Genomic DNA, 12950 nt, shown 5'->3' with positions numbered 1-12950 from the left:
CAAACAAAAATATAAATTTTTGGTAAAGCTAATCTTATGCACATACGATGTATTAAAAAAGCCTAAAATCTTCATCGGACTAAGTCACATAAATACGGTATACTCGAAAACAATCGGAGATTGTCAAAATAACCGTAGGCCACCTCCTCCTGCAAGGCAACCAAGACTTTCGACGGTCAGATAAAAAAATTGGTGCCCAAGAATGATATCGTAGTTTTGGTGAGGCGTGATGAAGTTGATATGACTTAAAATTTAGAAAATTATCTAGTAAAAATTCTTCTGGTTCAAAAGAAATATATAAATTGCCCCTCATATGTATAAAAGAAAAATCAGTAACAAAATTTTTAAAGGATAAATGTCAACTTCCAAAGTTTTTGATAATGCCTTCATGGATAGCCAAGGCCTCCGGTTTCACAAAAAGCAATGAAGATTGAAACTTTTCCATCTTCAATAGAGTGTCGCGACTTGATTCATATGAACAACAACTCCAATACTACCTAATCACTTTTTAATATCCATTTAGTCTCGACTATAGAAGAAGGATTCTAAATAACCTATCTCACGGGTAAGGAACTAGACCAGCTATCGAATAGATCTATCATAGAAATTAATATATTGGTTTATTTTACAAACTTTTTGTGATTCTTAAGTACTACTTCTATAATATTGTAATGGATGAAAAATTCAGAATTTTCTCCCATATTATAGTAGTAGTACTTGAAAATTTTCCCTCAAGTACCAAGACATCATGGCGTTATGACGCCATTGCTTACGTCATTACATTTGATGATAACAAAAATCGATTTTTAATGTACATACTTGGCCAACACGTCTAGTGTCGGTCAACTTTTCCAGCCCTAACTCACACTCTTATATTACCAAAATAATAAATAATATATAATTAAGATACCATCTCGGTACTGCACTTTAAAATTTGTTTAATTTTAATCAGTAAATCTTAAATTAGTTTGTAAATCTTAAATTTACTCTGTTGTAGTCTATTTTTATCAAAATTGATTAAATAACTATATTAATTTTTATGCAAAGAAATACAATATGTGAATATGTTTTCAAAATTTATAGTAAAAATGCCAATAAAATAAAAGATAATAAAAATATCTACAATAAACTAATAGTAGAGACTCAATTTAAGATTTATTGAAAGTATATGGATTAAAATAGACTAAAATTAAATAAATTCTAAAATATAGGGATCCAAATGATATACCTTTTTTAAATGGTAGAATTGTCAACATATTCGCATACAAATAGAGTCACGTTTGCTTTGGTTAAAATAATGATACTAATGGTCTAATACTATCAAAATTAAATAATAGAATTAAGAAAATTAATCATAGTAATAAAGGACTCATAAATATGATTGGTTGTATCGATAGACTCTAAATTTTCAATTTTATCAGACTGGACGTTATAATTAAGTAATTATTTTATCTTTAGTCCAATTTTTTCTAACCCACTCACTAATTTTACCAAAAAAAAATAATGAAAAATATTCACAAATTTATTAATTTTTAATAAAATAAAATTCAACACAAAAATAAGTTGTCAATGCACAAATGTACAAATTGACCCTTGAATAAATTTCCTAAGTTTACAAATTTCAAAAAAAAAAAAAAAAAAAAAGCTCTAATGTACTTTTTTCCTCTAAATTTTATTAATTTTGTATTATACATAATTCATTAAACTCATTAGAATTTGTTTAACAATGTTTAGAGAGATAATTTATTAGAAGGTTAATATTGTAACCATTCTTAAAGTTTTAAGATTAACATACCAACAAATATTAAAAGAGATTTTCAAAAATAGAAAAATAAGAAAAACTATTTACACAAAATAGTAAAATTTTAATCTTCCCTGATAAAGACTAATAGAAGTCTATCAGTGATAGAAACTGATAGAAATCTATCATTAATAGACATTGATTGATAGAAATCTATCAATGTCTATCCATATTTTTTTATTGTTTCTATAAATAATTTGAATTTTTTTTTTTCTATTAGTGAAAATTTCTCCATATCAAACTTCAAAATAAAATAAATATCTATTGCAGATTTAAGTTTTGATTATTAACTTGTAAAATATCCCGACAAAAGATCAATTAGAGAAGATTCTCATATTTAGAAATAAAATATCCAAATTCAAATGGAACCTTCGGTACTTTTAGTTAACAAATAAGTGTGATGCACGTGGTTAAATTTGTTAGAATATACATTATTACGATAAAATTTAAATATTGAATGAATATGTATATATAGAATAATAAGTACTTGACATAAATTTTGTAATGTAAAAAATCACTAAAATTATATGTATTTTGTTGTGGGTTAATTTACCTTGAAAAAAAATGGACCTTGTTAAAAATGTTTGGAATATAAATTTTAATGGTGAAATATAAAGGAAATAGACTTTTCATTAACTTAAAATTAAAATTTTAGATATATCTGACTTTAAATTTTAAAATAATGGAAGAGATGGAAATGAAAAAATAATAATAAAGTTTGATGGGTAAAAGAAAAAGATGACAAACTTTTGTTTCCAAGATTTGAAGGTTCCAAAAAAAATTAAAAAATAATAAACATATTTAACTCAATCCCTCTGAATTTAAATACAGTACTAAAAATAAAGATAAAAGCTTTTGATTATAAATGGTTCGCTCAAGCCTTAAAAAATATAAGAAAGGCACATAGTGTTCCAACTTCCAACACAGAAAAAAAAAAAGTATATTAAAATGAAATGAAGTAATATACATTTGATAATAAAACTGTAACCAAAATAGAGAAAAATTGAAAAATCTTATGTGATGATTTATTTATCAGTCAAATCTTACCAGGAAAAAAAACTTATACAAACTTATTGTGCATTCCAAAATGTATATGAAAATAAAATAATTTTTTTAAATTGTTGATTGTATTTTGAAATGTCTCAAGAAATAAATCTACTCACGTAGTAATATTTAAAGAAATGAAAAACAATACTTAAACAAAAAAAAGAGAAAGAAATTGATACTTTATTTGATGATACATTAGTCACTTGCAAATATCTAAAAACCTTATAAAAACACATAATAATATTCAAGAAATACAAATTTATTGAACGTTCCAAAATATAAATGAAAATAAAATAAAATTATAAAATTGTTGATTATATTTCAAAATGTAAGTGTTGTGGGAGTCCAACTCACTTATTGTACAAATAAGACTTTATTTTAAACTTGAGTTTTGTGAGCCAAATTGGGGCTAATTTTTAGATTGGCCCATATTGAAAGCCATAGGTTTTCTTTTATGGGATATGTAGATGAACTAAGGGAAGGAAAGTGGAAAAAAAATAGCAGATAATGGGAGAGAAAGACAACAGTTCGATTTTTCAGCGACAACTTCCACAAAGGTGTCGATTGCCAAAGGTTGAACTGTTGGATTGTGCAGAAATTTGGACAACCTATTTGGGACATATAGAGTCTCATTTTGAACGGTTTGGTCGTTGTTGGAAGCTCTGGTTGTCCATAATCATTGCTTAACAAAATCTGTACAATTGGGTAATTTTCATTCTTTTTTATCTCTCATGTGTTCATCTTTTATGTATGAAAGTATTGGTGGGTAGTGAACCTTTGTATCACTTACTTGAGTTCTTTTTCCCTCAATTTTATCATAATAAGAGAAGTTGACAAGGGTGGACTCCTCACAAATCTAGTAGTTTTTACTCTACATCGAAGGAGTTTTCCACATACAATTCCTGTGTGCTCTTTGTTTTTAGTCTTCTAGAACTTTGTGGTTTATTGTTGTCCATTGTTGATTATTTTCTTGGTGATTATTTGATAATTTATTGTGGTGTTTTGGAGAACAATTATTTGGTCGACTGTTTTGGAGGGTGAGTTGTTGTTATATTCTTTGGGTCCTATCAATAAAAGAAAAAGGTAGTGGAAAGTAGAGATGTAGTATTCTTTTAGCACGAAAGGGGTGTAGATGTTCTTAGTACAAGGCACACTTCTACTTTAGAGTTGTGTTTTGATACTACTACTAATTTTACTTCTACTCCTTATGTTGTTCAGCCAAAAAATGAGAATACTGATGATGTAATGGTAATGTATATCATGTCGATGATGATGATGATCTTGATGAGTCTTCATCTAATGAAGAAATTCATGAGGAAGATGTTGAGATTGATGCCCTAAATCTCGTAGGGTTCTATAGTTTGTAAACACTTGTATAAACAAACATTCTATGATTTATAATATATGATATTTTATTCACATTGTCTATGAAATATGTGATATTTTAGTTGCATTAACCACAAGCAAATAAACTAAGATCCATAGTTATTGTTGTAACTTAAACATGTATGTGGAAACATACAAGTGGATCGTGTTTTAAGTGATAACCTAAATGGCCTATAGTATATGGATAAGGTTGGCTACCTTATTCTGGTGACACTACGAGTATGACCCGTTTTGTAGGTGTTACTGAAGAGACTCTTATCCAAGAGAACCCATGAGCGGAAGCAAGATCTTTTGAAGCCCATTATGACAGAATTAAAGACATTCACATAGAAAATAGTTATACATTTTCTAACAAATTACAACATACTTTAGTAATTAAAAACAAAAGGAATGAGAGACATACCTTTGAAGAACTCTTCTTCTACAAATCTCTCGCTCTCGTGAAGACTTGGAACAGTAACCTCTCGCTGTCGCTACAATCGTCCAGCAAATCTTTTGCTGTCGCTTAGATCACGAACGATCTTCTTCACGAACAAGCAACCTCTTAGACACCATCACTTGACAACCTTGGTATTCTCGGAGTGAGAATCTAGGAGATGTGGGCTCTATTGGATTTGGTAGAGGGATGGAGGAAGGCAACGTTCAAACTATACGATCAAGCAAGTGGGAGAATGTATTGTGTATCGCATAGACTTTATTTGCTTGATCGTTTAGTAAATCTCGCTAGGTACATGATCATTTAGAAAAACACACTTAAACATTTAGTACATCACACTTGATTTTTTACACGATCGTTTAGTAAATATCGCTTGGCACGCGATCACTTAGTAAATCATGTTGGATCGTCTACAAGATCGTTTAGAAAAAGGCGCTTTACACAATCGTTTAGGCTTTCGCTTAGAAGGCTATCGTGTAGTCTCTAGTTAGCTAAACGATTAGTAAAACCCTTAATGAAGCGATTACTTACAAAATGAAAATATGTTTCATTTTATCCTTCAGTTATGAAAAATGAACATAACCTCCCACTTTCACGTACGGTTAAAGGAAAAACTACCCATAATTATCATATAATTGTTTTAATTATAAATGAATATAATAACTAACTTATCATATTATATTTATAACCTATAGTTTTAATATCACATCATATGTAATATTTAAACCATAGTTCCTTTCTCCTTTACTTGATATAAATCATATTTATATCAAATTCCTCCAATTTATGTATCTCATACATCATATCAATTATATCACATATAATTTATGTATCTCCCCACTGGGTATCGTCCCCAAGATGGTAGGCTTATCAAGTCGGCAACTAGGGCCACTCTCACCCAAACAAATCAAAGGATGACCCTCATGAGCAGGAGTTCATAACTCACTCCAAATTTAGATCGAGTTCCATGGTAATCATTTGAAATATTAATCTCTTCAATTAACGTGTTATAACGAGAGACAATATATTTCATGGTTTGGTCTTATACAATTTCATTGCATAGGATACCTCCATTCACATGTTTCCACATGAACGATTTGAATCAAATCGCTTGTAACAATTACAAAGTGAGTTGTATCCATAGCCTTATCAGGATAAGGCACCAAATCTTATCCATATACTATAGACCTTTTAGGTTATTATATGAACATGATTCATTTGTATATCATTCACATACTGTCCAAATTACATGAAAACAACTTCAGATTTTAGTTTATTAAATTTGAGTTATGCGATTAAATAAATAGTTATTAGTTATTAAGATAAATAACATTTTATTTATAAAGAAAATTTATTTTCAAATTTACAAATTATGGGTTTAGGACATAATGCCAACATTTGTGTGTTTGTGGAGAAGTGGATGTGAAATGTTAATGATTTGGACTTGTTTGGTGCCTTTGAATTGTTTGTAGCATTCATTGAAGTGGGTTGAATTGTCAATAAGTGTAAGTTTGTTTTTGTGTTTAGGGAGGGGTGGGTGTGAAATGTTAATGATTTGGGCTTGTTTGGTGCCTTAGAATTTTTGCAGGATTCATTGAAGTGGTTTGAATTGTTAATAAGCGTAAGTTTGTTTTTGTGTGTTTGTGGATGGGTGGGTTTGAAATGTTAATGATTTGGGCTTGTTTGATGTCTTAGAATTGATTGTAGGATTCATTGAAGTGGGTTGATAATATTTTGTGCTATAATATCTTATATTATATTGTTGGTAAATTTGATGCTTTGGAGGTGATTTTAGGAATCACAAGCGTAAACACACTTCTCTTTACTCTCTCTCTATATAAATATTAATTATTCTCTAGTATACCTATCTCTCATATATGTAACAACAATACCAACAACAATTTTGGTTGCTTTCTGAATGTATGTGCATTGCTCAATTATTATTGATTTGGATTCTAAATTTTAGGTTATGAAGATCAAATTAAAAATAATTAACTTAATAATGAATATTCTTTTAAAAAAATTAAGAATCTCCCGATGGTTATCGTCGAGAGATTAATAAGCAATTCGGACATAATGAACTCTCGACGCAGGTAGCCACCACGTTAAGAGTTTAAACTAACTCCCGACACTGTACATACGATGTTGGGAGTTAATTTAAACTCTCGATGGGGTGATGATATTGGGAGTAAGTCTCACGACTGAGATTTCCCCGACTATACTCCCAACGATGCCAATGACGTCGAGAGATAATCTCCAAACCTTTTTTTGGCTATTTCTCGACGTTGTTAGGCGTCGAGAGAGTAACTTTTTCTTGTAACTTAATGTCACTTTGAAACTCTATGGAGGATGATCTAGATCGACTACTCTTATAAATGCATCATTATAACTTTAAGGAGATATGAGTTCATCTCGCTCTCAAAATCATAAAGCTTTCACACTATTTTACTCTTTGACTTAAGCATCGGGGTGTGTGTGGCAAACACCACACGTGTATGTAGGTTTTCCTTTCTTTTTCCAGTTATAATTTTCTCCTCTAAATAAATTTATGACTGTTGTCATGTGAAGGTCAGACTATTTTCCACATCCAAACATTGGCATCAACAGACTCGATCAGTTTAAAAGTGAATAGAGAAATTTAAATCTCTACAATAATAATTTGACTAGTTCGTTGAGATAATTATGTTCATATGTTTGTCTTTGATTTTATGGGACAATAATTATATTTGAAGTATAATAGGGTTGAAAAATTCAAACTACATACATCACAATCACTAATCAAAACTAACAATTAATTGACTATACAATAGTCACAATTTCTATACAATAGTCACAATTTTATGGGACAATTAATTATTAACAAAAACCAACAATTAATTTAAATATATCGATTAATTATAATGGTAGATAATTGTATACTATTTTTTTAGTTCACTATTAAATATTAATTAACCCTTATATTGATGGATAATATTTGTTGATTATATTTTTGAACACCTATGATTAATTACAATAATTATTGATTAACTTAAATCACTAATTTACTTATTCTAATTTTGTTATATTTACAACCAGTTAAAACCAACATTTTATAAATAAATTTGTCAAGTTGAATGCTATTACATTTTTTTTTTAATAATATATTGTAATATGAAATTCAATTATCAACTTTTAAAATAATAACTAATATTTGGGATAGTCTATCGCAGTCGTGACGGATAGATTAGAATATTTTTGCTATTAATTGTAAATATTTTCAATAGTTTTGTCATTTAAAATAATTTTTCTTAATATTTTCTTAATTATTTTATAATATTTTTAATAACATATGCCCATAGATTTAAATGTAAAAAGGGAAAAGAAAAACAAAATTCACATGGATGTACTAAAAAAACTACATGGATGTAGAGATGTTCATAGGGCGGGGCAGGGCTGGGATGTCATTCCCCATCCCTGTCCCCGCCCCCTATTTCATTCTCCATCCCCATGAAATTTCCCACGAGGATTGGGACGGGGATTCCCGTGGAAAATTTGCGAGGATCGGGTTCCCTGCAGGGATTTTTTGCCTGTTACTCTTTTTTATTTGTAAAATGCCAATTAATTTAAATTACTCGTGTGAGCAAATTTTAATTAACTAATTAACTTTATCACTAAATTGTTTATTAGGGTTAGTTTTATATGACAATTTGAATTTAAAATAAATTACTCAAATTTTGACCTAAAACAACTAATTAATTTCTGAGTAGAAAGAAATAAATATAAATCAAATTATTCACATATATAATTTAAATTTAAACATTCAATTTATACATATTCATTATCTTTCCCAATAAATAATCAAATTTGAAATTTAAATATAATATTTATATAATAATAATAATAATAACATAACATTAGATAACTATATTAAATAAATATGCAAAAGTTAATCGAGGCGGGGAAGGGGAATGCATTCCCCGTCCCCGTCCTCGTTTAGCTCACGGAGAATTTTTTTCTCTCATTCCCCGCCTAATCGGGAATCTCGTCTCCGTGAAAAAATTGGACATCTCTACCTGGATATACTAAAATAAATAGCTTGGATGAGGTTAAGCTTATTTTACTATTTCTTAATTTTTTTTCCTTAAAAAAAAGTATGACATCCATGACAAATCGATCTTCTGTATTTTATTTAGATACTTTGAATCGTTTCATACCAAATAAATTGATAAGATTATTAATTTATGATTTAAATAAATTAAATGATATAAATGTATATATATATTTTGAAAGAATTAATATATAAACCTCAAAGTTTTATTATTTCTTAGAGGCCAAAGAACACTTTACTCATTCTTTAAAATCCTTTTCTTCTAAAATATTATATTAAAACGTGAAGATTTAAACCTATGCCTTTGAGGTGGATACATCTTGACATAAACTCTACATTGAATGCCATATTTTACTTCTTATCGATGGCCTTACTATATGAATTTTAGTATTTATGAACCCACCAATTAATAAAAGTTGAAATTTTTAATAGTATATTAAATTTTAATTAATTTAATTGGGATATACTTGTCAATACAATAAAATAAAATAAAAATTAGAATTCTAAGACACCATTTAGTGACCTTTTTAAAAATGAAATTTATAGACATTATCTCTCCCTCCAAATTTCTTCCTTTTTATCTACTTTTTATCCCTAATTTAAAAAACCAAATCAAAATTTAAAAACTAAAAGAAAGTTATTTTATTTTTGGAATTTGACTAAAAATTCAACTTTTGTACATAAAAAGATGGTAATCATTGTAAGACATTGAGAGGAAATGGGTTTAATTTTCAAAAACCAAACATAAAAATGAAAGGGTTACTAAATGGAACCTAAACTTTTGGAATTATACCAATTAAAGCTCGAATTAATATATCAACTTAAACCCTAAACTTTTATAAATGAAAGACCATCACTTGAATTTGGTTTAAAACAGTTAATGCATATTTTTTTCATATGTGTATATGATTTTCTTTAAATACAAGGGTTATTGTAAATCAAAGAATAATTTCATAATAAAAAATATAGTATTACATGATTTTCATTAAATTTTAGGGGTTATTTAGGCCCCAACTTCAAGTGGGTGGAGTAGACTATTATAGCTCACTCCAGTTTGAAGTTTTAATTATAATAGTGAGTATTTTTAACTATTATAGTCTATAAATAATTACATTATTGCTATTTCAAATATCTGGAATTTACTATTTATTATTATTTTCTCTCTTTCTATTAACATATTTACTATTTCTTAGATAGATTAAAAGAGTCGAACACAAACCATTAGAAACCATAACAATAGAATAATTACTTATTATAAGAACCAACCCAACATCTCAAGCATTCTTTCTCATATATTTCTAAACACTTCAAATTTGTATCTAAGCGATTCATGACTTGGAAAAACATCAAATATACTCCTAATCTTTGAATAAAGGGGGGGAGAGAGAGAAGATTAGTTATGAAAACTTTTCTATATATACTCCACTTCCCTCTTCTTTTTTTCTTAACCCATTTCTCTTCTGCAACTTTTCTTCTTCATTTCTTCAATCTGTTGGGCAGTAAAATGTGTAGCGAAGGCAGTGAGCTCCACATGTTCTTGTTCCCTCTCATGGCTCGCGGCCACATGATTCCTATCGTCGACATGGCCAAATTACTGTCTTCTCGCGGCATCAAGATCACCATCGTCACAACCCCTCTCAATTCCATCTCCATCTCTAATTCAATCCATGCTTCCCAATCCATCTCTGCTTCAAAAATTCATCTTCTCATCCTCAAATTCCCTTCTGTTGAAGTTGGCCTCCCAGATGGCTGTGAAACTAGCGACTCTATTATCACTTCTGCTCTATTCCCCAAATTTATCTCTGCTTTGAATTTGCTTCAAACCCCATTTGAGGAGGCTGTTATGAAATACCGCCCCCATTGCATTGTAGCTGATATGTTCTTCCCTTGGGCCAGCGATGTTGCTGCCAAACTTGGGATCCCCAGGCTTAATTTCCATGGTACTGGCTTTTTCTCCTTCTGTGCTATGGAGTTCATGAAGATTCACCAGCCTTACAACCATGTTTCGTCGGATACAGAGCCTTTTCTCATTCCTTGTCTTCCCGGGGAGATTACTTTCACGAAGATGAAACTTCCTGAGTTCATGCGGGAGAATGTTAAAAACGATTTAAGCGAATTTGTGGACAAGGCGCTAGAGTCAGAGTTGAAGTCTTATGGGGTTATTATCAACAGTTTCTACGAGCTGGAGGCAGAGTATGCAGATTGCTACAGAAATGTCTTGGGAAGAAAGGCATGGCATATTGGCCCACTTTCTTTATGCAATAAGGAAACTGAAGAAAAAGCTCAGAGAGGAAACGAATCCACCATTGACGAACACGAGTGCTTGAAATGGCTTGACGCTAAAAAACCCAATTCGGTTGTGTATGTGTGTTTTGGAAGTATGACAAAATTCAACTCGGATCAGTTAAAGGAGATTGCAAGTGGGCTTGAAGCTTCTGAGAAGAATTTCATATGGGTTGTGAGGAAAGTGAAAAGGGAAGAAGAAGAAGAAGAAGAAGAGGATCAGGATTGGTCATTAGAAGAGTTCGAACAGAGGATGGAAGGAAAAGGGATGATTATAAGAGGATGGGCGCCGCAGGTCTTGATACTTGATCATCCAGCGGTGGGTGGGTTTATAACACATTGTGGGTGGAACTCGACGCTGGAAGGAGTGGCTGCCGGAGTTCCGATGGTGACGTGGCCGGTATCGGCGGAGCAATTTTACAACGAGAAACTGGTGACAGAGGTGTTGAAAGTTGGAGTTGCAGTTGGGGTTGAGAAATGGGTGAGAATTGTGGGGGATTTCATTGGAAAGGGAGCTGTGGAGAAGGCAATAAGGAGAGTTATGGAGGGAGAAGAAGCAGAAGAAATGAGAAACAGAGCTAAAGAATTGGGAGAGATGTCGAGAAAAGCTGTTGCAGAAAATGGATCATCCTGCTCCGATTTGGATGCTTTGATTAAGGAATTGAAATCGTTGGCGTTTTGAAATTCATTCAGTATGCTGATTGCTCACAGTGTTAGTTTGGAATTTGAAATTTTCAATTAAGAAAATGATAATATAGTGATATGAATTCGAGTAACATCTTAGGATTGAGATTATACACTCTTGAGCTCAATAAAGTCTCTTGTATAATAATAAAATCTAACACGTCTCATTTAATTTTAGAGAACAAGCAAAAATTTAGCAATCCTTTTAAACAACTTATAGAGAAACTCTTCACTCTTGTGGAAGGTTTTACAATTAGTTGATGTTCTTGTCTAAATTTTACTCTCTTAAGCTAAACTCTAAATCAAGCAAACACTTCATCTTTGATCAAGAGGTTAAAAAATTTAAGAAAACTAACGCATGTATTTATTTATTTTGAAAAGACGAACACATGTATTATTATTATTGCAATATAAATGGATTTTCAAACAAAAAGACAAAATCTAAAAAATTACATCAATTATTGAAATGTTAAATATATATTAAATACTTTCGAAGTCCAATTACCAAATGCAGAAACTTGGAAGCTTATGAATCTCTTAGATATTTTTTAAAGTTTAAAGACCAAATAGACACACCAACCTCAAAGTTAATGGACTAAGCATAAAATTTAACTTTTTAAAAATGTTGAATATGTCACAGACCTATTATGGTAAGTTAATATGACTAAGATCTATTCTTTCCCTAAAAAAGAATTGAGAATCATATTATAATAATTTAGTTACATACCAATCTTCATTATCTTCTTTGCTAAACAAGTATTTTTTTTCCTCTTATTTCTCTTAGAAAGAAAGAGTTTTCTTAAATAGAAGAAACACTCATTACAAATAAGGAAAATATAAATACAACAAATATAACACAATAAATACAATGAAATATTAATAAGAAAGAAAATAGTCAACACTCTACCCCAAATTGTTTTGAAGATATCGTTCATGGCCAGCTTTTCAATCAAATTGTTCAATGAAACCGAGTCTATTTTGGATTGATAATCCAATCACCGTAGTTTGCTCTAAGAGACGTAGTTGTCTTCGGTTAGAAGTTTCGTAACTAGAACAAGGCTCGATGATAAAGATAATATGGGTTGAGATATGCTTCAGACTGATTATGTGAGATCGGAGACGAAAAAGATGTGTTCCGAGGGACAAAAACTTCAAGATTGTTGAAGAATTTGTGTTAGGATCGATTGGTTCTTCGGAGGAGATGACAGGAGGATTTCCATTAGACA

At 30.3% G+C, this 12950-nt stretch overlaps 1 protein-coding gene across 1 annotated transcript; it reads left to right on the top strand.

The window, feature by feature from the left end:
• Window positions 1-10083: 10083 nt before the first annotated feature.
• Window positions 10084-11924, top strand: LOC120078120 (putative UDP-glucosyl transferase 73B6). The gene has a single exon (XM_039032339.2). It carries the CDS (start codon window positions 10157-10159, stop codon window positions 11720-11722), a length of 1566 nt encoding a protein of 521 aa, XP_038888267.1. The 5' UTR covers window positions 10084-10156; the 3' UTR covers window positions 11723-11924.
• Window positions 11925-12950: the final 1026 nt, after the last annotated feature.

Source organism: Benincasa hispida, chromosome 5, assembly GCF_027475165.1.
Source record: "Benincasa hispida cultivar pf3 chromosome 5, pf3_genome.v1.1, whole genome shotgun sequence".
Taxonomy (NCBI): domain Eukaryota; kingdom Viridiplantae; phylum Streptophyta; class Magnoliopsida; order Cucurbitales; family Cucurbitaceae; genus Benincasa; species Benincasa hispida.
This window is presented reverse-complemented; position numbering and strand designations above follow the sequence as displayed.